At 61.2% G+C, this 24,967-nt stretch overlaps 3 protein-coding genes across 5 annotated transcripts; 1 reads left to right on the top strand and 2 right to left on the bottom strand.

The window, feature by feature from the left end:
* Window positions 1–533: 533 nt before the first annotated feature.
* NT5C1A (5'-nucleotidase, cytosolic IA) lies at window positions 534–10,346 on the bottom strand. Its single transcript, XM_061358947.1, has 6 exons — window positions 10,137–10,346; window positions 4,159–4,326; window positions 3,343–3,472; window positions 2,915–3,037; window positions 2,300–2,484; window positions 534–2,028 (listed from the first exon to the last, which is right to left on the bottom strand). The coding sequence occupies exons 1-6, from the start codon at window positions 10,320–10,322 to the stop codon at window positions 1,663–1,665; spliced, it is 1,158 nt and encodes a 385-aa protein (XP_061214931.1). The 5' UTR covers window positions 10,323–10,346; the 3' UTR covers window positions 534–1,662.
* Window positions 10,347–12,608: 2,262 nt separating this feature from the next.
* Window positions 12,609–15,466, bottom strand: HPCAL4 (hippocalcin like 4). Its single transcript, XM_061358946.1, has 4 exons — window positions 15,352–15,466; window positions 13,959–14,128; window positions 13,643–13,858; window positions 12,609–13,261 (listed from the first exon to the last, which is right to left on the bottom strand). The coding sequence occupies exons 2-4, from the start codon at window positions 14,118–14,120 to the stop codon at window positions 13,064–13,066; spliced, it is 576 nt and encodes a 191-aa protein (XP_061214930.1). The 5' UTR covers window positions 14,121–14,128; window positions 15,352–15,466; the 3' UTR covers window positions 12,609–13,063.
* Window positions 15,467–17,956: 2,490 nt separating this feature from the next.
* Window positions 17,957–24,755, top strand: LOC133215168 (CYFIP-related Rac1 interactor A-like). 3 transcript variants are annotated; one of them, XM_061358956.1, is made up of 13 exons: window positions 17,957–18,100; window positions 20,360–20,438; window positions 20,753–20,833; window positions 21,913–21,992; window positions 22,497–22,618; window positions 22,719–22,824; window positions 23,309–23,445; window positions 23,589–23,666; window positions 23,744–23,860; window positions 23,969–24,048; window positions 24,147–24,273; window positions 24,516–24,586; window positions 24,664–24,755. In XM_061358956.1, the coding sequence occupies exons 4-13, from the start codon at window positions 21,920–21,922 to the stop codon at window positions 24,725–24,727; spliced, it is 975 nt and encodes a 324-aa protein (XP_061214940.1). In that variant the 5' UTR covers window positions 17,957–18,100; window positions 20,360–20,438; window positions 20,753–20,833; window positions 21,913–21,919; the 3' UTR covers window positions 24,728–24,755. The 3 variants fall into 3 exon arrangements, with proteins under 3 accessions (XP_061214940.1, XP_061214941.1, XP_061214942.1); XM_061358957.1 differs by lacking the exon at window positions 20,753–20,833; XM_061358958.1 differs by lacking the exon at window positions 21,913–21,992.
* The last annotated feature ends 212 nt before the right edge of the window (window positions 24,756–24,967 follow it).

Raw genomic sequence — 24,967 nt, 5'->3', positions numbered from 1 at the left:
CATCACCGCCTGGGCTGGCAGGACAGCAGGGATGCGTTTTCTGGGAGGCCAGGCTGTTATCCCAGCTGCAAAGAGGTCTCCGAGATCCAGTTCAGATCCCAGTATCTGGGGTTCACATTGAAGAGACAAGACCTTGTTATAAACCCGTACATTAACAGGTTATGTTGTTAGCTACTCATGTCTTTCAAGACTGTTTTGTGTTTGGATTTTAGACTTTTCCCTTTGCTCCTCACCCAGATGTGACGAGTAACAGTCAAAGTGAAACAGCTCTGGGGAGGGGTGGAAAGTGCAATTTGCTTTATCACTGCTAGAGCAGGATTTAGTGCAAAAAGAGTCTTCCGAGCCATGGGAGCCATCACCAGCTCGTTCCTATGATCGTGCAAAGTGCCCTGCAAAGGCGAGCCAGAGGCAATCACATACCTCAGAAACCTCAGCCCATGGAGCTGGTGTTTGCCTGATAACACTGAGCATCCTTCGTGCCCAGCCATGGCTGTGCTGCCTGCAAAAGACAAAGAAGAGGGGCGAAAAAAACCCACAAGAAAGAAGTAATCTTTAATTCCCCTCCCAAAGAGCATCCTTTGGGACAGGGCTTTGTGCAGAAGCATCAGTGTGATTCTCACACCCATCTGGAAGCAGCTCTCCAATCGATTTCTCTTCCTGGTTTGCCATTGGAGCTTTGCTTCTCCTGCACAGCATCGCTAGCAGAGGTGTCTATTTTAGGAAACCAGAGGTTTTCAGAAGCTGGGAAGATGATATCAACTCATTGGGCTCAGCATAGAAAGGGGGGATGAAACCCTTTCAGTAAATCCCCCAGGCTGAAATCCTCTGCACATTTACCTAAGTTGACTTCAAATGATGTCCCTAAAGGTCTGCCTTTAGCTTAATCCAAGCCCCAGGCGTGTGGCTGCAGACCCTGGGGTGCTCACAGCAGAGCTGGCCATTGAAGACCTCACTGAGATGATTATGAATCACAAAAGTGGCAAACCCAAACCCAAGAACCTGGGCCCACAACTCACTAACCCAGAGCTCCGAGCAGAAAACAGGACTTTTGCCTTTCTTTTGCATGCGTTTGCTTCTATTTTGCCCAATTTTAGCGCATGAAAGGAAAGCTGCTCAGCTGACAAAAACCCTGCTGAAAAGGCAGGAAGGATTTGCTGGCTGGGGAGGAGGGGCTGCCCCTTGTGAAGGAACAATATCGTGGTGGAATTGTAGTTAAAAGGGGGCAATATTTGGTTTCAAAGCTGCAAGAAGGGGGTTTGTGCGCTCCCACCTTTCCAGTCCAACAGCTCAGCCTGAACGTTTGCTTTGTAAGTCAAGGCTTTGGGAATCACCTGGGGTTTTAAAGAAACACCAATAAATTAAACCTGGTCTAAACAGTGCACAAAAGGAGGGCTCCATCCTCCAGGGGCTTTGCCTGAAGCAAGTGCAGAGGAAAGGGGAAACGGCTCATGGGGCTGCCCGGGAACAGGGACAACGCCAAGACATTGCAATAATACAGAGGCAAAAGGAAGCCTTTCATCAGCCCCTTCCTCCATCCATGCCCCTGACACACTCCCGCTGGGAAGAACATCATGCTCACAGGGCAAACGCTCTGCTCCTTGAGACCCCAGCCCAGGTCAGAGTGTGGTGCAGGGGTGAAGCTGTGCTGACCAGCCAGCCCCACTACTTGCTGTTCGGGGTTTGCTTCTCCTGCACCGGCTGCTTGTGCTTCTGGGCGATGCCATAGGGGACGTGGGCAGCGATGGTGCCCATCTCTTTGGCTCCCTCCACGTGGAACATCTGGTCATCAAAGAAGATGTGAGGACGGATCTTCTTCAGCAGCGGCCCCTTGGGAGCCCCAGCCAGGAACAAAGCCTCATCCGTCTCCAGGCCCCAGCTGCGCAGAGTCTTTAGTGCCCGGGCTCCGGAGCTGGCTGCGCTCCTGGCAGTGACCAGGTAGGTGCGAATGGGACATTCCATCCTCAGCCCCTTGGAATAGAACTTCTTCTGCAGCTTCCCCAGGGCCTCCAGGAAGCCCTTCAGGGGTCCCTGTTGGAGCAAGAAGAAACCATCACTGTGCAGAGCTCCACGTTATCCCTTCCTCCAGGCACCCAGTCCCAGCAGAGCCAGACACGTGGCAAACCCCTTATCCCTTTGGGCCCCAGAAACAACAGCATGGGGCCAGCCGCAGCCATCCCACGGGCCAGCTGACCCACGGCATCTCACGCTCCATGTGCCAACCCCTGGCTTGCTCCCAGAGACAAGAACATCCCTGTGGGCTGCCTTCCAGAAGCTATTTCTGGCTGGACCCCAGTGCTACCTGTGCCAGAGGCTTGTTCTCATGAGCCTTTTCATGCTCAAAAAACATGTCCAAGCCATGAGCCTTCACAATCTGCTCCGACTCATCAGAGAAGAGCACAGCATCCCCATCGAACGCCACCCGCAGCTGGTTCTCCGACACCTCCAGGTCTTTGCTGGGGCTGAAGATGGTGGCTGCAGCGATCCCTGTGGGGGTAAAGCGTGAGGCAAGAAGCAGCAGTTACCCAAGGACCCAGCCTCGTGGCTTATTCATTGAGGAGCAAAGCAAAAGGCAACAGGCTGGAAGCAAACGCTGCAAGGAGATGCATGCACCCAATAGTGCCTGCAGCATGGCCCCAAGACCTTTTACAGCAAACAGATGGCAAACCTCCCTTGGCATACAAGAATTAATGGGGGAAAACAGTGCTTTTGCCTTGGAAGAGCTGTGGAGCTTAAGGAAAACCTTATTTCTATGGAAACTAGAGGCTCTTTGGCGCATCAAGGATGGGATGTGGGACAAGGCAGACCCTAGCTTTCACATTGATGCAGGGACACTGGAGCTATGGCTGTTGACACCAACCCTCTGAGGGCTCCAGGCTCCCCCCACTTTCTCCCACAAGCCAAACCTCAGACTCACCCTCTTCAATGGCCCCACTCACTTTCTCGGCGTCAGAGGAGAGGTAGAGGTTGGTGTGATAGGCCTTGAGGTAACAGATGGGGCTGTTTCCTCCTGTCATGCAGAACCTCTCGATGAACAGATCTGAGGGCAGATGGACCCGGGGTGAGCTCGGCTGCCCCAAAAAAGCCTTGACACTGTTCCCCCGTGGCCTCCCAAGGGCAGCAGGATGGGGCCAACCTTGGTACCAATGCTCAACAGCACAGCTGGCGGCCAGAGCATCCTCACCACCAACCAACCACCACTCAGAGCCCAGGAAACAGGGAAGAGGTGGGCTCAGCACATGGTTTGGAGGGAGAGATGGGAGAAGACATCTCCATATCCCGCTGCCAAGCAATAACACTGCCTAAAGCCATGGGCCCCTGCACAGAGCACAGCTTTCCTCTCACCATAGTGGTTGATGCTGTTGATCAAGCGAACCCCAACCTGGGCATGGTTGTTGGTCATGAGGACGATGTCGAAGAGCTCCTCGCTGTCGGGGTAGAGCTCCCGCAGCTTCGTGTTCACTGCTTCCAGCGCCTGCAGCACCCAGGGTGAAGGGAAGGAGTCGGTGAGGCCCCAACACAGCCCTGACCCCCTTAGCACCAAGCAAAACACTTCTGTGAGCAAAGCCAGGGACCTGACCGACCCCAACCACACCACGGTGACCCCAGCAAGTGCCTTTAGCTGGGGAAAAGGGACTGATGTGGGGAACACACACGGGGCTGCTCTGCTGTTTGCACACACAGAAGGTTTCAGGCTTTCATGAGGAGATGGGAATAACCCTGAGTTAACAGGTACGTGTTTGTCAAGTGATCAGAAACAAAACAGTTTGAAATGCCTCGATGCAACAAGTCAGCATTAAAAGCTGGCGGCTCCAGCAAGGCTGAATTCAGCTGGTTTAAAAGAATAAATACAATTTAATTAAAAAACCTCAAACACAATAAAAATATGAGAATTCCCCAGCAGGAAATGATCCAAATGGATGAGTTCTTCAATTCCTCCGCTCCGTTGCCAATTTGGAAAACCCAGCATTTCTTCAGTCTTGGAAGAAGCACATCACTTGCCAGGAAGCTTGTTTGACCTCCGTTTGCTCCGTGGCTCCATCCCCTCTGCCACACTGCTCATTCCCCACCCCTTCCCCACACGAGCACCCCATTGCTCTCCCCAAACACTTTGGGTGAGGACCACGGAGCGGGGCTTGGCTGTGGCGGGTGGATGCTCACCTTGACGAAGGGGAAGGCAGCCCCGGGGAGGAAGGGCTCGTTCTCGTGGTCCAGCTGGTATTTCACATAGGCCTCCACCCCCTGCTCGCTGTAGATCTTCTGCTCCTCCTCCATGCGGAACAGCGCGCGCGAGGACACCGCGATGGTGATGGCGTTCTCGGGCTTGGGCTGCAGGGAAAGGGAGGCAATGGGGAGGCAGCCCCTGCACCAGACCCGAGGTGGGAGCTGCTGACTTCAGCATCATGGTGCTGGTGACGCCTCCATAGCGATGTGAAGGATAACGGAGCACCTGCAACCCTGATCTTCCAATGCTTCACCAGGCAAAGCCTTGATGCTCCATCCCCATGCATTCAGGATGCCCAAGAGCCTTTTTCTGCTGTTTGCATCACACCAAAGCCCTCCCAAAGAAACAGGCTCCCAGGATCCATCCAGACCCAGGAGAACCACTCAACCCCAGGCAGAAGGAATTTGGGTGGCTTTTCCCCTCCTCCCCAGCCAGGAAAAGCCACACACTGCGGCTTGGCCTGCTCTGCACTCCCACGATGCTGTCCAGATGTGACAAACAGCCCGTGCCAGCTCAGCTCATAAAAACACTTGATATAGCTATTGTGGGCGGAAACATGACAAACAGGTGGTGCAAGCAGTGATTTATGAGTCATTATTATTAATGTTCGAGGGCTTGATCCAAAATCCACTGAAGTCAGCGAGGGGCCTTGGCAGCGAGAAAGGGGACGCCAGGAAAGTCAATCTCGTCTTGACCCCCACCCGTCCTTCCTCTCCCCTCGGAGGGCACAAGGGTGCTAATCCCCATCACTTGCTCACAAGTATGAAAGCAAGTTTGTTACTGATGGCCAGCAAGGAATCCTCGCTCCCAGAACAGCAAATCCCAAGGAAGGAGAGCGGTGCAGCTGCCCTGTCCCCAGCAGACTCTGCCCACAGCAAATCCCAGGAGCGGGACGGGGTTTGGGGCTCACACCCGGGATGCTCCCTGGGTGCTGGGAGCAATCCCAGCCCATTTACTCTCTGGCTGTGCCCAGGGATGCATCTCTGCAGTGAGCCTGTGAAATCCAGGTCATCAGCGCTGCAGAACCTCCTTGCCCTCAGCTCCTCTTTGACTTCCAGGATCCTGGCGCTGCCCCTGTGAGTAATGCTCCAACAACGCTGTTTGCCGTGGGGCAGGAGGACGCCTTCGCCAGCTCCGCACACCCAAGTGTTGAGGCTCCCACCCCGCCTAAGGCTGAGCCACACAGGAACAGGGACACGGCACCCATCAGCACTGGGGATCCTGCCCTGGGGCTCGCTCTGCCCCCAGCCCGGCCCCGCTGACCCTGGAGACGCACCCAGGGCTGAGTCAGTGCAGCCCTGATGCCATTCCCAGCCCTGGTGCCATTCCCAGCCCTGTGAGCAGTACCCGAGGCCATCCCTGCGCTGTGGCTGATCCCTGAACACCTCCCCAAAGCCCCCACACACAGATTACACAGCGGACAATGAGGACTTGACACACATCAGCTCAGGCTGAGAACACCCCTGTGGCCAGAGGGATCCCATTCCCATGGCATTTGCAAGGAATTCCGTCTCATTTGGAAGCATCCCTTTTGCACAAGCAGTTAAACACCCCTCGGAGCACACAGGTCCATGGGGAAGCTGATCAGCGACACCAGCATCACTCCCACCAGTGAACCACAGCCAGGTCCCCATCTCACCTTTAACCCACCCAAGGGGTGTTGGCTATTAACCTGGAGGGTCAGGTTGAGACTTGGCCTGTGACAACTCATTAATTAATAACTCTGGTGTCATGGGCCATTTATTAGCTGGAAATATTAATAACTAGTAAAGGTCTTGGGACATCCGGCCGTTAGCCTTCAGCAGGGAGCCCTGCTGCTCCATGCTGGTCCTGAGTGCCTGCCAGCGCTGGGTTATTTATCCAGGTACACAGGAGATCTGCTGGGTGTTTGCTCCCTGCTCCCGGTCCCCAATGGACAATGGGGCAGAGCATCCTCCCCAGAACTGTTGGGAAAGCAGCACCCACAGCACAGGGAGAGGCTCCAGGGTGCTGAGGCGCTGGCACAGGGTGCCCAGAGAAGCTGTGGCTGCCCCATCCCTGGCAGTGCTCAAGGCCAGGTTGGACACAGGGGCTTGGAGCAAGCTGCTCCAGTGGAAGGGTTCCCTGCCTGTGGCAGGGGTTGGGACTGGAGGAGCTTTAAGGTCCCTTCAACTCAAACCAGCTCTGTGGCTCTATGAGATGCATGGGGCTGTAAGCAGAGCCTAACTGGGTTCCCAGCCCGGATTTGCACCTCTGTCTCCCCACACCTTGCACTGGGCGGGTGCCAAGAGCACAAGCACCTTGCACAACAGCAGCAGGCTGCTCAAGGTCCCTTCCCTGCCATTAAAGGCACCACAGCCTCCAGGAGGTTCATTTAAGAGGCAATAAACACAGCAATAAAAATAACCATAAGCCTGGGGCCTCGCTCTGCCCCGGCCTGGGCTAGGCTGCTGGAGCCCCAGCTGCCTCCGGCTGGGAAACCCGGCCTCTGGGAATGGGACCTGCTGGATCCTGTTCGCTCCTGCCAAGGAAGATTTGCACCTTTGGAGGACTTTCTGCAGGAGCATCTCACCCGGGCGCTAACGCGGCTCTGGGCTGGGCTGGGATTATCCCTGCTTGCTCGCTGGGAAACGCTGACATGCACAGAATAAGGCAATTCTGCTCTGAGAGGAGGGATCTGCGCTTGGCCATTCCTTTGAAGTAGAGGTTTCACTTGGAAGCGTTCCCTCCTCAAGGTTGTTTGGATGCCTCTCCATCCCCGCTGGTACTGCAGGAGATCATTACCGCATCCAAAACCAGGCTACAGGACCCGCAGCACTGTGAATCCTCCATCAGAGCCCTGCAAACAACCCAACAAACCCCACTTTGCCCTGAAACGTCACAGTCTGGGGGGAAATACCCCTCGTTTTCAACAGGAAACGTATGCATGGAGAGCTCCTGCTCACAGCCCTCGCTGGGACATGCTTAGTCCCACAGGCTCTCATGGAGCTCAGCACCCATCCCAACACAGCCGCTTGCTGCCCCCGTCCCGTTACGTTTGGGTACCCTGAATGGCAAACCCTGATTTACCCTCCAAGCAGCAACCAATGTCAGCCAAGGTCAGTTAAGGCTCAGGAAGTGGCTGCAGGGCTCTGCCCAGCTGAATCCAACCGAATGTGCTGCCTTGGGATTCCTGGTGGCTCCTCTCCCTTCCCATGGGAAGCTCAGCTCCAGCCCCATCCTGAGCATCAAGCAAGAGATTCACGATGTGTTTAACAGAATGAGAAGGGCAGCATGGAGGAAGGTCCCATCCCACCCCAGGATGAGATGACCAGGAACATGTCCTGACAGCCCAGCCTTCTGAAGAGGAGCATCACCCCTTGGCACAGGGGCGATGGGTGCTCCACAAGGTCCAAACCCACCCATCTCAGAAGCATCAGTGACCCTTTCCAGCAGGTTCCAGCTCCATAAAGGGTAAAATCCATCCCAGACCCAAACACCCCGGTGTTGGGTACAGATGTATTTCTGTCCATTGCACATCCTCCTCTGCAGACCCGACAGCTGCTGCCTTTAAATGACCCCTTTAATCACATAAATAATCACGCAAATCCTAAGCACCTTCCCCAGGGATTGGGGGCAGACATTTGGAAATCCCAGATGTGCCACAGTGGCACCAACACCAGCACTGCCCCCCTTGGAAGCCATCCCTGGCTGGCTTCTGAGGAGGAGCCACAGCAGGGATCCCCTTCTGCACCCCTTGAACCTTTTGCACTGCCCGGAGCTGAATCAAGGACCCATCTTGACCCTAAAAACCTGGAGGAACCCTGCCCCTCCCCTGCATGCTGCAGAAGACCAAAGCTGCGGCCAAATTGGAGATGAATATGGGTGAGGTTTGGTCACAGAAAGGGAAGGGTTTGCTCCATGGTCCCTACTGCACTGAAAACACCCCAAAACTGAGCACCCCATGGAGCCAGATGGGTCCTCACGGGTGCAAGGGGACCGGCAGAGCAGCTCCAGCTCCCACCATCCCAGCCTCTCCTCCCTGCGGTGTCACTGGAGAGGCCAGGGGACATACCCCGCATTGCTGAGGGGTGACAGCTCCCAGCGCTGACCTCCCCGGCTGCCAGGAGCGAGGTGGGAGCAGGCTTGGGAAGAGCAGAGAAAGCCGGGGAGCCCCATGGGGACGTCCTGTCCACCCATATCCCAGCCTGGAATGGGGTTCCTGTGCCTTACAGCCCCTCTCCAGGAGGAGCAGAGCCCACAGCTCGCTCCTGCTCCCCCATCACCGGTCCCTGCTCCGGCTGCCAGAGCCACTGAGCCAGGAGGATGGGCAGAGCCAAGGGGACGGACGGGCAGAGCCAAGGGGACGGACGGGCAGAGCCAAGGGGACGGGTGACAGCGAACTCCATTGCCCACATTGCAAAAGGGAGCCCCGGGCGGGTGCGAGCCCCTGCTCGGGATCAGATTAAAGTTCAGGGCAATGGCTGGGATGGTTTTGAGTTTTCCAGAGGCATTATTTATACTCGGAGAGCGCCCTGCAGGCATCCATCACGGCCCCGGCAGCTGCCTGGCAGCGCTGTGCTGTGTGACGGCAGCCGAGCTGCTGGCCATGGGCACAGGGGTCCCCAGCTTGCCCCATGGAGGGGCATGGGGCCAGGCTGGAATTGTCCCCAGCCCCACATGGAGGATGACACAGCCTGGTTCTGAGTGTAGGGATCTCAGCTCTGCTGCTGGGAATGTGGGAACACACAAGGAGCTGAGGCAATCCAGGGAGATGGGGGCAAGCCGGATTGATCCCAGGCAACCAAAGGCAACCCAGGGATGCCATGGAGGGGTGGGGGCACTTGGAGAGATGAAGGGGTTCCCCAAGAACCTGGATTGAGATGGGGGCTCCGGGAAAAAGCAGAGACACGCAGGGGGACCCTGGGGAGGCTGGAGGGCACGGAGAACCCGGATATGAAACACCCAGGAGGACCCTGGAGCATCTACAGGAGATGGGGCACCCAGAGAGACCCAGAATAGAGGATGCCCCACATCACTGCCCCGTGCCTCAGTTTCCCCACTGTACAGCAGAGAAAGGCTCGCTGGTCACCGCGCTGGCCACAAGGAGAGGAAGAGGAGGAGCCTGGGCTGATGACAGCACCAAACGAGAGCACCCAGCGGCAGCCCATCACCAAGCCTGGCTGAGGGCTGGCAGCTCCGGGGGGGCTGCAGCCGGCTCCCAGCATGGAGTCCACGGCTTTGCCCCTGCGCTCCCCACATCCACACCGCAGGGACCCGCAGCCCCCCGGGGGTGGCCGTGGCCCGGTGGGCTCCGAGGGGCCGCAGCTCCCAGCCTCACGCACCGCAGCTACGGGCGCGCTTCCAGGCGCTCCCCTGCTCAGCCCTGCTTAGATAACGCAGGCTTTCCCTCTAATCGCCCCGAGCAGGAGAGCCCGGCAGGGGCCTCTCTACCCCTGTGACAGCCCGGGCAGGGACTGGGCTGTCCCCCTGCTCCCCTGCAGCCACCTCTCCTGTCCCTGGCAGGGCCTCCTGCCTTGGCACAGGCAGCTGGTGGGGCACGGAGCCGCTCTGCAAGGACACCTCAGCCCAGCAGGGACCCGGGGACCTGCGGGAACCCGGAGCCAGAGAGATACGGGGCTAATGAGTGATGCCACAGAGGAGCGGGAGCACCTGGAGAGAGCCAGGGGTTCCCCAAGGGCCTGGATTGAGATGGGGGCTCAAGGGGAAGACAGAGACACGCAGGGGGACCCCGGAGAAGCCGGAGGACACGGGACACCCAGAGGGGACCCGGAGAAGATGAAACACCCAGGAGGACCCCAGAGAACCTGCGGGAGATGGGACACCCAGAGAGAGACCCAGCGGGACCCGCAGGAGATGGGGATGCGGGGAGGAAAGGGGCAGCACCCGGAGGGGCCGGCTCCCCTCTGGGTCGGGGGCACGGCGGGGCTCTCACCGATTTGGGTTTCTTCTTGGGGGCGAGGTTGTCGTAGAACGCTTTGGCCTCCTCCCAGGGCCTGCCCGGCGCCCCGGCGGTTCCCGGCGGCTCCATAGCGCGGCGGCTCCGGGGCACCGGCGGGTCCGCACGTACCGGGCGCTCCCGGAGCCGCGGCCGGTCGGCGGAACGCGCTTTATAAGGCATCCCATGAAGCTCTGGGGTTTCAGCCCACCGGGGCTCGGTTTAACCGCTTCGGGACCGAGCCCGAGCCCGCCGCCCCCCCCGAACACCGGAGTCGCTCCGGGGCAGAGTCAGCGCCGGGGGCTGCAAACCCCGAGGAGCGAAGGGAAGGGGCTGGGGACGAGGTGGCACCAGCGGAGAGCGCGGGGAGGGCACCCACGGGTGGCACGGGGGGGGGTCTCGGTGGTCGCTGGGGTTTGCCCACACCTGCAGAGCACCGGGGGGCACCGGGGGGCTGTGTGGGCACAAGGAAGGGTCAGGACCGGGAGCCCGTGGGTGCCCTGTGCTGTGTGTGGTTGATGGAATGAATGTGGGTGTTAATTAGGGCTCTTCACTAAGCGTTCTTCCACAAGTGCTGGTGGGGTTGGGTCCAGCCAGAGCTGTGCATAGAGCTCGGGCTGAAAATGGACCAAGAGATTCCCCCCCAGCCCCTGGGGAGCAGGGAGTGAACCCCAGACACCAAAACCCATCAGGCAGGAAGAGCCAAGGGATGGAGGATCCCACCTCACCTCACCCGGCACAGGGCAGAGCCCCAGCACCGAGCCCAGCAGAAGGGTTTTGCCCAGAGCTCTGTGTCAGCAGCCAAACACCAGCCCTGCCCCTATGGACCACAGCCTCAGGGACCCCCCCGTGTCCCTGCCCTTGAGAGCAACCAAACACAACCTGGCCTGGTTCAGCCAGGAGAGCCCAGCCAGGTGAGGTGAACAGGGCTGGCTCCAGGGCTCACACAGCTGCCTGGATCCCAAACCCTTTGGGATGCCCCTCTTGGAGTTTAACATCATTTCAGCCTCATCAAAGGCTCCTTTTCCTGTTGCAGGTCCCTCCTGGGATGTACCTGAGCTTTCTTTGGGGTGGCCTCAAGGGAAGCAGGAGCTCTGAGGGCCCCAGGATCACTGAGGCCATTCTCGAGTCCCAGACTGAGTTGTTGCCCTTTCCAACAGCAGTCCTGGCACGTCCCCAGGCCCCCACACAGCAGCAGTGCCCTGGTGTCCCTTGTCCCTCCTTCCCCAGGCACTGCCCAAGGTGCAGAGCTCCATCCCCAGCAGCTCTCCTAAACATGCACACACTGCTCTGGCTTGAGCATCTTGCATCACTGTGCTGCTGCGGGATGGATGAGGTGTTGGTGGGTGCAGGGTAACCAAGCACCCAGCCAGGAGCCAGCCCTGCCTGCTCACTATGGAGAAGTGCTCCAAGCTGGTGAGAGCTCCCTAGCAACAGGCACGGTCCCTGCTGGCTGCTGATGGAGGAGAAAGGCCAAAGGAAGATACGTGCAGGGAAGATGGGGGTGAAGAGAAGGCTGAGCAGGAGGATGAGGGTACAGTGGCTGCAGGTCCCAGCTGCTGGTGGTGCTGGGATGGTGCCCAAGACAAAGCCACCAGGTCCTCAGGCTATGCCCAGCCCTAAATGGACACAGCAAGGGTCCAGCTCCTGGTTGCCAAGGGAAACGCATTTCCAGCACAGATCCACCCTCAATGGGTAACATCCCCCTCCCCAAAGCTACCTGCATGGCTGAAGGGTTTCAGATTCACCCATCTGAACCCAACTGTGCTATTCCCGAGGGCTTCTCCATCCCTCAGAGTGTAACAGAGACCTATGAATGATGCTCAGAGCGCAGCGTTATCATCCCACTTTCCCCAGCAGCCATTTGGGGGAGCACCACACATGGGGGACAGTTTATTTTCCCATTAAAAAAATAGATAACAACGTCACCATTTAACAGGGATTACAGTCAAAACCACCACAACGTGCAGACTAAATACTGGCCTGTGACAATATTCCTGTCCTTGGGCAGGAGGGATGGAGGCAGCAGGATGGGATGGGGGGGAGGAAGGAGGCAGACAAGTTTATTATGGCCTCAGAGCCCTGCCAGGAGGCTCAGCAGGTACCAAACCCATCCACACCTCTCCACAGCCCCAGTGCCCTGTAGTGCCATGCACCAGGACATGCCTTCAACACCCACACTCCTGTCGTTGCCCTCAGCTCAATATCCAGGACCTCCACAGAGCATCCAAGGTGCTGCTGGGGCAGTTGTGGTCACCCACTTGCTCTGCCTGCTCCCAGAGGTGATGGGGTGGAAGGTGGCTTCCGGGATCAGACACTGGCCACATCCAGGGGTAGCCCTGGGCACTGTTGCTGCCCCCACTAAAGTACCCTGACAAATCCTGGCTGCTCCCAGCAGCCAAAGCAGAGCTGAAGAGCTGAAGCCAAGGGCCCTGCCTGAGCTCCCAGCACCCTGGGGCCAGCAGGGAATTGCCAGTGAAGGACTGAAGGGTTTGGGACTTTTCAGCCTCCCTGGAGACACCACAAGCAATGAGGTGTGGGGGGATCAGCAGCAAAGGAAAAGAGATGGGTTCAGCTAGGATGAGGAAACAGGCCAGGAGGAAGCAGCAGGGACATGGGAACAACTGGTCCTGGACAGGACACGCACCGTTGGCTGCAGGGAGTCCAGCTCCAGGATGGGAGAGGGTGGATTTGGGGATAACTTCAAGCCCACAATACCCAGAGCAGGCTCTATCCATCAAGGGAGGGCTACAGCCCATGGACTGCAGGTGGCCAAGGATGCAGGAAGGAAGGATGGACGGAGGATGGCTCATGCCTGGGGCAAAGCAGGCACAGGGACACTCAACGGGAACAGGGATGTGGAAAACCCAATCCCAGGGAGCAGAGATTGGCTGCAGCCAGTCCAGCCCTGACCCTGCAGGGCTCTATTTCTGCATGTCACACTGCAGGAGGAGGACGATGGAGGGGTCGCTCTTGGCTGCCTCCTTGAACTCCTCCAGGGAGATCTGGTCATCCTTGTCCTTGTCCATCTTTGTGAAGATCTTGTCGACGCGCTGCTGCGGTGTCAGCCCGTCTTGGTTCATCCTCATCATGATCACAGTCCCCACCATCTTGTAAATGGCCTGGAGGAGCAAGAGAAGCAAAGGACCAGAGTGGGAATGTTGGATGGACAGAAGGTTCCAGGACAAAATATGGGACAGGATCACTGCTTTCTGGGAGCCAACATGGGTTATGTTGCTGCACAGCTACATCAGGTGCTCACCAGGTACCTTTCAGACAAGGCTCTAGGCAGGAAAAGTCATCCTTTAGTGCCAAAAGGACCTAACAGCTGGGAAAAGCCTGGGAAAAGCCTGGGAAAAGCCTGGGAAAAGCCTGGGAAAAGCCTGGGAAAAGCCTGGGAAAAGCCTGGGAAAAGCCTGGGAAAAGCCTGGGAAAAGCCTGGGAAAAGCCTGGGAAAAGCCTGGGAAAAGCCAGCTACCCCTGCTGCTTTTAAGCACCGGTACCTCAATGATCTCCAGCATCTCCAAGCGCGTGATCTTGCCATCCCCATCCAGGTCGTACATCTCAAAGGCCCAGTTGAGTTTCTGCTCAAAGGTGCCCCTGGAGGTGACGCTCAGGGCACAGATGAACTCCCTGAAGTCGATGGTCCCATCGCCGTTCTTGTCGAAGGTGCGGAATGCGTGCTGGGCAAACTTGGAGGCATCTCCATAGGGGAAAAACTGCAGGGAGGGGAGAAGAGAGAGGTGGAAATGAGGAGGGGGAGCTACAGGGTGTTGGAGCCCTGGAGGCAGCCCCAAACACCCCCCCGGTAGAGCCCACCTTGATGTAGAGCTGCTGGAACTCCTCCAGGTTGAGGATACCGGTGGGACAGTCCTTGAGGAAGCCCTTGTACCACTGCTTCAGCTCCTGCTCGCTGAACTCCGTGTTCCTCACCAGGTCATCCAGCATCTCCGGGGCCAGTTTGCTGCTGTGCTTGCCCATGGCTGCCCCTGCGAGGGAAAGCATGGATCTGACACAGTAGGTATGGAGAGGGCTGGTGCTCCCAGGACCTCGCTGCACCCTGGCAGCTGGTTAACCCCACACCATGGTGTCCATTGCCTTCTATTACAGGACAAAGAAGAGGCCCCACTGGGCTCACAGTGCCCAGCTGGTGGCCGAGGACAGACTGTGCCGTGGGGCACGGGCAGAGCCTGTGTCTGTGTGGGCAGGCCGTGGAGCCGCTCCGATACACGCCGTGCCCGCTCCCACGCAGCACCGGCTGCCAGCGCGGCACAGCCCGAGCACCAGATGGTTTGCCGAGTGCTCCTGGAGCTCCTCTCTCCATGGAGTTGAGCAGAAGTTAACCTGGAGCCTGACCAAGCTCCATCTCCCATCCAAGCATCCGATTTCCTGGCCATGTGGGCTCAGGGGACAAAGGGGTACCCTGCGATGGGCACAAGCCTTCCCCCCCCCCGCGGGAATGTGAGGCTCCCATCCAGCCCCCTCCCAGTGAATCCCACAGGCAGAGGCTGCTTCCTGCCCCATCATCCCACCAGCATCTGTCACCGTCTGCTGTGGCAGCGCTTAACCCACCACCCCTCGGCAGCCAGCACTAAGGAGACATCCAGACACCCACTGAGCACGACGCTTCCCAGTGATGCCCAGCCGAGCCCTCCTGCATCAGAGCCCAGCTCTGACCTGCAGGGACAGGTTAATCCCCACCGTGTACCACACTCATGTCCTCCTGCATCTCCCACCACCAGCTCAAGGGGCAGCTCTTCCCATCAGGGAACAGCAGTGAGGACCGTTGCTAGAAGCATCACACCATATCCTGCAAGCCAAGCCCTCAAAAAGGCCAGGACTCAAAAGCAGCATCCTTTGGTCCACAGACCTCGATTCCCTTCTGAGCAAGACCCAGCACAGGCCAGGACAGGACAGGGGACAGCAGCAGGGACATCACCCACTTGGCATGAACTCAAACCACCAATATCATCATGGGCTGTTGGTCCCAACACAGGACAGAGGAGGGGGCAGCAGGATTGTCCCTCCCCGGGTCCGCACCCTGGGCTGCGCAGGGCACCCAGCATCACCCACCGGATCGGCACCCACCGGGGAGCAGGGGAGGGGATGGACGGGGTTACGGGGCCGGGGGCTGATCCGGGGCACCGACCCCGATAACCCCGGGGAACCGAGTCCCATCCCCGTGGGGGGGCACGGTCCCGGTGAGCCTTACCTGTCGTGCGGCGCGGACGGCGGCGGGGCCGGTGCCGGTACCGGAGGGGCCGCGGTCCAGCCCGGCGGCTCTGCCCGCGCCGCTCCCGCCTCTCTTGTAGCCGCGGGCCGCCCGTCCCCCCCCGGCGGCAGCGTTCGCCCATTGGCTGGGAGCGCTGTCAATCAACCGAGAGGGGCAGGAGGGGGGGTCGAGGTGGGATATTGGGGGGTATTGGGATGCTGGTGGAGGGAAACGGCACTGGGATGCTGGGGGATGGTGGAGGGGAAAGTGGAGAGAGACTGGGATGCAGGGGGGATGCTGGCAGTGGGATGCAGGGAGGATGCTGGAACCATAATGCAAGGACCAGGATGTGGGGACCGGGACGCAAGGGGGATGCTGGCAGTGGGATGCAGGGAGGATGCTGGAACCAGGATGCTGGGACCAGAATGCAAGGACCACGATGTGGGGAGCGGGACGCAAGGGGGATGCTGGCAGTGGGATGCAGGGAGGATGCTGGACCAGGATGTGGGGAATCGGACCAGTGTGGGGAGCGGGACGCAAGGGGGATGCTGGCAGTGGGATGCAGGGAGGATGCTGGAACCAGGATGCTGGGACCAGAATGCAAGGACCAGGATGTGGGGACCGGGACACAAGGGGGATGCTGGCAGTGGGATGCAGGGAGGATGCTGGAACCAGGATGCTGGGACCAGAATGCAAAGACCAGGATGTGGGGACTGGGACGCAAGGGGGATGCTGGCAGTGGGATGCAGGGAGGATGCTGGAACCAGGATGCTGGGACCAGAATGCAAGGACCAGGATGTGGGGACCTGGACACAAGGGGGATGCTGGCAGTGGGATGCAGGGGGGATGCTGGCAGTGAGATGCAGGGAGGATGCTGGACAGGATGCTGGGGGGGTGTGGGGGATGTGGCAGTGGGATGCAGGGGGGATGCTGGCAGTGGGATGCAGGCAGTGCTGGTTCAGCATCAGGGATGCTGCAGGCCCTGCCTGCCTGAGGGTGCCAGCCTGGTGATGAGTGAGCAGAGCCCTCCTGCACTCCCTGCCCTGCTGCCACTTGCTGCTTGTTTCCTCCTTGCTCACCTGCCTCTGGCTCCTGTTCCTGGTGTGCCTGATCCCAAAGCATCCCAAAATCCCTTCCCTTGTGCTTGAGGGGTGGCAGAGGCCGTGCTGCCTGTATCCCCCTGCCAGGGACCCAGCAAGGCCACACACTGAGGGGCACACCAGGACCTCCATGCTTGGCAGAGCCGTGGCTGAAGCACAGAGGGAAAAGGGCCCATGAATCTGCCCTGATCTCCAGAACCAAACTTGGAACGTTTCCATAGCAATCACTGGTGGCTCTTCCCAGTGACCTTGGTCATCCCACCATGATCCCAGTGCCACCCAGCCGGTGGTGACTGAGCCGGGACGAAGTCTCCAGCCAGCCAGAGCTGGTCCCACACCTTGTTCCCAAGGGGGCTGTGGGATGCCATGGGGTGCTCCCCTTTCCCACTGGGGCTGCAGGGACCCATCATGTTGGGTGCAGAAGGAATGGACACCCCGTTGCTGGACACACATCCCTGCACCATGCCCTTGGCCAGGGATGGATCCCCACCTGGGCTGGGGTGATTCAGCCCCGCAGCTTTCAGGCCCCTCCACTGGGCACATGGCCCCAAAACCTCTCCATGAGCCTCCCCAAGAGCACAGGGGGATGAGCCCCCCCAGGCACCCCACTGCTGGTTCTCGTGTGCTCAGCTCATGGGGTGGGCTGTGCCAAAGGGGCTGGAAGAGTTTGGGGAGCACCAGGATGTGGGTGCCACAGTGATGCCCTGGGCCAGCTGTGGGATACTGAGGCATCCAACTTTATGGGGCTGTGACACCCCAAGTCCCAGTGCTGAGGAAATGGGAATGGCCGCACTGGTACCCCCAAGCACCGGGCTGGAGCACCCGGCTGAGCCCAGGGACTACATCAGGGCACCCCAAAACCCTCGCATGAGCCCAGGCTCAACTGGGGTGTTGGCCCTGGGGCAGCAGGGGGGCTCCAGCCTGTCTGGGCTCTGCAGACGGCGCTGGCTCCGCGCTGCCCTTTGCTCCCCACTCCCGCAGCATCACCCCAGCTCCGTGCCCCGGGCTCGGTGCAGAGCTCAGGACCCCCCCCCCCCGGGTTCCCCAAAGCCCTCGTTACCCAGCGGCGCTGCGGATGCGAAGGGCTGCAGCTTCCCCCAGCGGCTACGGGCTGCAGCAGCACGGCCTGGGGGGGGGCAGTGCCCAACGGGGTGGGGGACATCATCCCTTGGGGAGCAGCCACACGAACCCCTCCTGGCCTGGTGCGGGGAGGACCCGAGGGAGGATGGATGGTGCCGCCTGGCCCAAACGGGGCTCTGGGGACACGCGTTTGATTTGTCCCCATGGCAGTGGCACCGGGTGGGTTACGTGGCTGTCCCCACGGTGCCATCCCGGGGCTGTGCTGGGAGCTAAGGAAAACGTGGGGCTTCGCTCCCCGCGTTCAGAGCTGGCTGTGACAAGAAGGGGGGGGACCGCGGAGCATCCCCGCAGCGGGACCCGCAGCCCGGGCCCAGGCAGCCGCCGGCGCGCAGGGGGTTAAACCTCCCCGCCTTGCTCGCACTGGAGACGTCACCGTCACCCGTGTCGGGGCCGGGGGGGTTATGGTGGTCTTTGTGGTGCGCTCCGCGCTGGCGCAGGGCTCCCGGCGCTTCCCAACGCTCCGCAGCACCCGCAGGCACCGGCCGCCGCCTTCAGCCCCCTCCGACACGGTGAGAGACCGGACACGGGGGCCACCGGGGGGCGGGGGGGGCTGTAGCATCCGCTGGTTGTGTCCCCCATACACCCAAACCCGTGTTAAGGCCCCTCTTTCCCTTTGCGCCCCCAAGCCCGGTGCACCCAGCGCTGGCAGCATGGGGATGCGCGGTGGGTGCAGCTCCCCACCGCGGGATGATGCTGTAACCCCAATAGGGGGATCTGGGTGGGTGCGGGAGCGTGGCGGGGTGCTGCGGCTCGGCTCCTGCGGTAAATCCTGCCGCTCACCCGCAGCCGCAGAGACGGAGGCCCCCGGCACCCCACCAGCCCCGCTCCGGGGGGGCTGAGCCCCATGGCGGGACCCACTTCTCCCTCCAGGCACGGAGGTCCCCAAAGCGGGGGGTGACAGCCCCGGGAAGCCCCAGCTCCATCCCGATGTCCCGGCTCATCCTGGGGCAGCATCCGGCCCTGGCACCCCGATTCCCAGGATAAGGTGTCCCCCCCATGAAATCCCGACCCTGCGGCTGCGGCGATGCCAGCGTGGCCATGGGTGGGGGGCAGCGGCAGGAGGGGCTCAGTGGTGGCGGTGGGCACCCAGCGGGCACCCAGCGGTGCCGGGGGGGGGGGTGAAGGACGTGGTGCTGGGTCAAGGGAAGGGGCACCCAGCCCCTGGCCGGGGAGCGGCGCTGCACAAGGCTGCGGTGCCCACGGTGATGCTGCTCCGGTGGCAAAGGGGCACAGCCCCAAGACAGCCCCGGGTGACACCGGAATGGCCTGATCCGGGACACCGCTACCCCTTTGGGGTGGCCGATAAGGGCTCCGCTAACATGGGGGAAGCGATGCTCCTGGGTGCAGGATTTGGCCATCAACTGGGATGTCCCCGGGGAGGTGACACCCTCCATGGGGTTCCCTTGGGGCAGGATGCTCGGGGGGAGCAGTTCGGGGTGGGTGCCTTCTCCCAGCAGAGCTGGGGAGCTCAGTGCCCCCAGTTCAGCCTCATGGTGCTGGCACTAACACTGGTGCAAGCCCCTCGCCTGCCCCAACAGCACCCGAGGGAGGATGTGCCGTGGGTCCCCGGGCCACCATGGGGTGTAAGCACCTGGGGCTATGGAGGGTGCAAATCAGGGACTGAGCCCCATCCCTGCAGACCGGGGGGGGCTGCAGCCATCCCCATCCTCCCACCCAGCACCAAACCCCCGTGCTCAAGCCTCAAGCCAGGGCATCCTCATGCTGGGGACTGTGGGGACCTGTCCTCTGTCCTTGCCCCCCCGCCCTGGGCACAGGCAGGGTTCAGCAATGACAAATCTCAGCCCCAAGCCCCCTGTCAAGGACAACCGTGGCACTGGCATGAGCACAGCGTGTGTGTGAGTGCAAGAGGACTGGGTGCAAATCTCCCCCCTTCCACTGCTCTGGGCACCCCAGGGACCCCCCAGCATCATCCTGCGGGGCCCAGAACCCCACCAAAAACCCCAGCACCCAGCAGGATGAACCCCGGGGTCACTGCACCAGGGCAGCCCTCGATGCCTTTGTGCCACTCCAAACACCCAGCGCACACAGGGGAATAGAGGCAGGGGGTGCAGTGGGGAACAGGGGTGCTTTGGCTCCCCAAAAGCAGCTTGGGCTGTAGCACCAGCCTGGTGCACCCCGTGCAGCCCCAATGTAAAGCCATTGCTTCCTTGGCCTGGGAGGAGGAGGAGGAAGGCAGAGCCATCACTGTTGATGCTCAGGGGCTGAGCTGGGGCTGAGCAGGGAGCTGCTACTGCCTCCTTTAGCTCTTCCTCTCCCATTCCCTCACCACATTAATTAAACCCGAGTGCTTAATTACAACTTGCTGAATCCCTCAGCTGCTTCCCAGGGCCAAACCCATGGGGACAACTCCGACCCCCCCCCCTACATCCCCTTAGGAAACGTTGGAGATGGGGGAACGTGGGGAGCATCCCGGCACCTGCAGGATTTGGGTTGTGGCTCAGCAGCAGCATAAAGGGATCTCCATGCACCGCGTGGAAAAGAGCAAACCCAACGAGCAGCGCCGGGAATGTCATCCCTGGGGGCCTTGGTCTCTCCAAGGGGAGATGGGCACAGATGGCTCAGCCCTGGGGTTGTCCCTGCGCTGCCCCACGGGGATGGGGATGGGGATGCTCAGCCGGCTGCTGGCAATAGAAAACAATGGAGGGAAATCAGATGAAGGCCGGTGGCAGGGTGCGGGATGGGGGTCCCCCCCCGAGGGCATGGGGTGCCCATGGGGTGTCCTGAGCATCCTGCCTCCCTGCCTGCAGGTCCCTGCCAGCCCATGAAGTGACTCAGGCGGGTGGCACAGCCCCTGCTCCTGCCATAGCCGCCACACCGGGCACTGAGGTAAGGACCAGGGGCTGTGGCTGTGGAGCGGGTGGGACCCCAAACAAGGTCTGTGGGGCTGAAATCCCAATTGGAGCCTTACCCTGCCCATGGGGGGTGCCCAGCCCGGTCAATGGGGGAATTGGCCTGACCCTATGGGGGAACCGGGGCACCTTGGTGGGGGGGGGCGGTGGGGGGGGGGCACCCATTCGCAACCCGTGCCCGCTCCCCGTTCCCCCCCCGCACTGGGGACCACGGGGCCGGGTGCAGGTCCGGGGGGGGTCCGGCCGGCGGTTGCGGGTGCTGTGTCCCTGAGCTGTGTTTCTCCCGCTCAGGTCCGCTGGCCATGGGCAACCTCATAAAGGTACTGGGCAAAGACTTAGAAAACTGCCCTCATTTTTTCCTGGATTTTGAAAGTAAGTCCCGGGAGCGGGGAGGGTCCGGGGCCACCGGTGCGGGTGTTCCCCGCAGCACGGGGATCGGCACCGCTGTGTCCCGGGGCAGCCCCACAGAGCGCTGAGTGGGGCAGGGGAGCAGGACCCATCCCTGCCCCATCCCTCAACGTTCGCTGGCTGAGCCCCTGTGTCCTGGCAACGGGACCTGGCCCGTGAGGACCTCAGCCACATGCGCGCCGCTGTTAGGCGGTGGCACCGGGTGCCCGTGCGGGACAGGCGGGAGGCCGGGAATGCCGGGGAAGGATGCGTGTCCCTGTGCTGCAGGACGGGCGGTGCTGCGGTCGCAGCCTGCATCCGAGGAACCCGGGTCAGGGTCTCCAGTTCAGCCCAAGGGACCTGCCCCGGCTTCCATTGGCCCGGGTTAAATGGGACACGGCTCAGACCTTCCCGGCTGGACACAGGTGGACGGGAAACGGTGGCCGCCGTTTGGGTGGCAGAATCGGGGTCAGCCCCAGGGCCCCCCCCTTTGCTTCCTCTCCCCACCTTCCTCAGGGGGCACGGCCCAGAGCAAGAGTAAAGGGGGGTAAAAGCAGTGCAGCAGCAGCCGCTCGCCTCGGCCCCGGCTCGTCCCAGCGCCACCGGCACGTCCCAAAGCAGCCGGGCTGGGGTCACGCAGCCGCCCCGCTCCCACGGTGAGGGACACTCCTGGCTCCACCTCCAGCCCCCCTCCACGGGGATGGGGCTGGGGGGGCTCCCCACGACCCCCGTGTCGGGGCTGGCTCTGCAGCTGGAGGCGGGGACACTCCTGAAGCCAAGACTTGAGGGACCTGCTCCCCGCTTCGCCCGGCGGCTCTCGGCTCTCTCCTCCCTCTGCTCCTTCCTCTCCATCACCCCATCCGCCAGCGCTCATCACCATCGGGAGGGGAAGAGGCTGCAGCCGGGGCCGGGAGCAGCCGCGGGGTCACCCCGAGCCCCAGGGAGCCGTGGGGCAGAGGAGGGGGGGACGGACGGGGGCTCCGGCCGCTTCCCGCAGCCCAGCACCTCTTCCCCGAGCACCACCTCACCATCATGCTTTTTGCCTCTTGTTTCTTCTCTTGCAGGTTTCACATGGGGAACCTTCTAAAAGTGTTGACTTATAACGAGCTTGACCAAGGCCCTAATTTTTTCCTTGACTTTGAAAGTGAGATGGGATTTTTATTTCCCTTTTTCGTTCCGTACTTCTCCTGAGTTCCACATCCTCACCATTTTGAGTTCTTGTCCCCGTCGCCCATCGCATCGCGCCCATCCCAGACGTCCTCCCCTCACCTTTGCTACCCAGGGGTCTCCCTGGGGAGGGGGGGGCCGCGGCCGCAGACCCATGGCCGGGGGCTATCGCTCCCCACCTCTTCCCCGGGGCAGTTTGCAGCCCGTCGGGGCTGGAGGCTGCTCGAGGACCGCCCCCCCTCCCCGTGAGCAGGACCACGGTCGCAGGGCAGCCAGGACTCACCCCCCCCCCCTATTCCAACCTCTGGCTTGGCTCAGGCTTGAGCAAGGAGATGGACGAGGGGGAGAAACCCGCCAGGAAGGGCTTTGGGCCGGCGGGGGGAGCCGCGGGACCGGGGCGCTGCTCCCCACGGCGGCTCTCGCCTCTCGGGGCCCCGCTCAGAGCCCTCCGGGTTTCTCTCCCCGGGGCGCTGCCCTGCAGATGCGCAACCGACGGCGGCCGAGACTGCGGTGTGGAACGCGGTGAACGCGGTGCTGGAGGAGGCGCAGGCGGTGCTGGCCGAGCTCCAGTCCTACACGGGCGCGGGGCAGGAGATCCGGGAGGTGGGTGCAGCCCCGGCGCCCCTCGGGCCGCGCTCCCCCTCCCCGCTCCGTGCCCTGGGGTAACCTGGGGTAACCGCGGATGCTCCCCCCCTCTCCGCAGGCCATCCAGAACCCCGCGGACCCGCGGCTGCAGGAGCGCGCCTGGGGCGCCGTCTGCCCGCTCGTCGCGAAGCTGAAGCGTTTCTATGAGTTCTCGCTGCGCCTGGGTGAGTGCCCCCAGCCCCGGGCCCTTCCCCACATCCCATCCCCACAGAATCCCAGAGGGGTTTGGGTTGGAAGGGACCTAAGATCGTCCCGTTCCTCACGTTAGACAGCGATGTCCAAGGCTCGGTCCAACCTGGCCTTGAATGCTGCCGGGGATGGAGCATTCACCACTTCTCTGGGCAACCTGTGCCAGGGCCTCAGCACCCTCACAACCTGTGTCTCACCTGAACTGCCCCTGTTTCAGTCTGAACCCATCACCCCTTGTCCCATCACTACAGTCCCTGATGAAGAGCCCCTCTCCATCAACCCCTTCAGACACTGGAACACCCCCCCCATTGCATCCCACATCCCTCTGTGGATGCAGGAGCAGGGCAGGGCAGAGGGAGCCCTGGCCATGGGGTGGGTGCCGCACTGCCCCGTGCCTCAGTTTCCCCACCTGGGGCTGGGGACATGCATTGGGGGGGACCAGCAGTGCTTTGTCCGCAGAGAACGCGCTGCGGAGCCTGCTGGAGGCCCTCACCAGCCCCCCGTACGCCCCGACCCAGCACCTCGAGCGGGAGCAAGCCTTGGCCAAGCAGTTTGCAGAGATCCTGCACTTCACCCTCAGCTTCGATGAGCTCAAGGTACCTCCCCATGGGGCGGCTGCGGGCTCTGCAGCACAATGGGACCCCCATTCAAACCCTGTGAGCCCAAACAGCCCCTTGGGACCCCCGAGGCTCCCCCCAGGCTCTGCCCGCGGCCCCTGACATAGGGCTCTCCTCCTCAGATGACCAACCCTGCCATCCAGAATGACTTCAGCTACTACAGAAGGACCATCAGCCGAAACCGCATCAACAACCTGCAGGTGAGGGGGGGTCCCAGGGCAGGGGATGGCTCAGGGGGGGTTCCACCACCCCAACACCGCCCTCCTGTCCCCCGCAGCTTGATGCAGAGAGCGAGGTGAACAATGAGATGGCCAACAGGATGTCCCTTTTCTACGCCGAGGCCACCCCCATGCTCAAAACACTCAGCAACGCCACCACCAAGTTCGTTTCCGAGGTGAGGAAAGCCCCCTCCAGCCCCAGCACCACACCAGCATCAGATGGGGCTGGAGCCCCCATGGAGGGCCAGGAGGGGAAACAGCATCCGGGACCTGTTGTGTTTCAGAACAAGACGCTGCCAATCGAGGACACAACCGACTGCCTGAGCACCATGGCCTGCGTCTGCAGGGTGATGCTGGAGACCCCGTGAGTACCCCACAGGGGTTGGGGGGCACTTTTGGGTGCGGGGGTCCCTTCTCACCCCCCCACCCCGCCGGGCTCAGCCAGCCCCTCTCCTGGCACAGAGAATACCGGAGCCGCTTCACCAACACCGAGACCCTCCTCTTCTGCATGCGGGTCATGGTTGGGGTCATCATCCTCTACGACCACGTCCACCCCGTGGGGGCTTTTGCGAAGACCTCCAAGATCGATGTGAGTGGCAATGGGGTGCACCAGGGGGGGTCACTGCCATCATGGAGTCGTTAGGGTTGGAAAGGACCTTAAGATCATCCAGTTCCAACCCTCCCTGCCATGGGCATCCCAATGGAGATGTGATGGGATGGGAATGTCTGAGAGGGTCCGGAGGGGAACTTAGCGAGGAGGAGGATGGGGAGGAAGGGATGAGCCTCTCAGCACATCCAGGCTCTCACAGCCTCTCTCACTGCCCCCACCAGATGAAAGGCTGCATTAAAGTCCTGAAGGACCAACCCTCAACAAGCACCGAGGGGCTCCTGAACGCTCTGAGGTGAGGCAGGGGACCGGGGGCTCCCCCGATGGCGCAGGGCTGGGGTGTTGTGGGGTGACCGTGCCCTCTCTGCCCAGGTACACCACGCGGCACCTCAACGACGACACCACCTCCAAACAGATCCGGGCGCTGCTGCAGTGAGCGAGCCCGGCTCCCCGATGCCATGACCATAGCGCTCACCTTGTACAGAGGGACAAGGAGGGATGCACCAAAAGGCAGAGAGATAAAAGCAGCCCCGAGGCCACGCACAAAGGACTCCTCCTCCCAACTCAGCCCCCGCTGGACACGAGGTGCGGGTGGCACCATGGGGACACCGCAGTCAGGTGCTGGGGCTGGGCAGCGTCACCCCTAACCCCATCCTCATCCCGAGGAGGAGGAGCA

Source organism: Neopsephotus bourkii, unplaced genomic scaffold (assembly GCF_033783945.1).
Source record: "Neopsephotus bourkii isolate Nb327-2 ecotype Australia unplaced genomic scaffold, CSIRO-AGI_Nbou_v1 NB_959, whole genome shotgun sequence".
In the NCBI taxonomy this organism is placed as follows: domain Eukaryota; kingdom Metazoa; phylum Chordata; class Aves; order Psittaciformes; family Psittacidae; genus Neopsephotus; species Neopsephotus bourkii.
The sequence above is the reverse complement of the archived record's forward strand: the minus strand, read 5'-3'. Positions and strand labels throughout refer to the sequence as shown.

Excerpts from the sequence above, each read along its gene's own strand:
- HPCAL4 (XM_061358946.1), bottom strand. The coding sequence starts at position 14,120 with ATGGGCAAGCACAGCAGCAAACTGGCCCCGGAGATGCTGGATGACCTG. Across the intron at positions 13,859-13,958 it reads TCCAGCAGCTCTACATCAAG|TTTTTCCCCTATGGAGATGC; the intron begins GTGGGCTCTACC and ends CCCTCCCTGCAG. Across the intron at positions 13,262-13,642 it reads AGATGCTGGAGATCATTGAG|GCCATTTACAAGATGGTGGG; the intron begins GTACCGGTGCTT and ends TTGCTCCTCCAG.
- NT5C1A (XM_061358947.1), bottom strand. The coding sequence starts at position 10,322 with ATGCCTTATAAAGCGCGTTCCGCCGACCGGCCGCGGCTCCGGGAGCGC. Across the intron at positions 3,473-4,158 it reads CTGCCTTCCCCTTCGTCAAG|GCGCTGGAAGCAGTGAACAC; the intron begins GTGAGCATCCAC and ends TGGGTGCTGCAG. Across the intron at positions 3,038-3,342 it reads CAACAGCATCAACCACTATG|ATCTGTTCATCGAGAGGTTC; the intron begins GTGAGAGGAAAG and ends ATCTGCCCTCAG.
- LOC133215168 (XM_061358957.1), top strand. The coding sequence starts at position 21,920 with ATGGGGAACCTTCTAAAAGTGTTGACTTATAACGAGCTTGACCAAGGC. Across the intron at positions 22,619-22,718 it reads CGGGGCAGGAGATCCGGGAG|GCCATCCAGAACCCCGCGGA; the intron begins GTGGGTGCAGCC and ends CCCTCTCCGCAG. Across the intron at positions 23,667-23,743 it reads ACCGCATCAACAACCTGCAG|CTTGATGCAGAGAGCGAGGT; the intron begins GTGAGGGGGGGT and ends TGTCCCCCGCAG.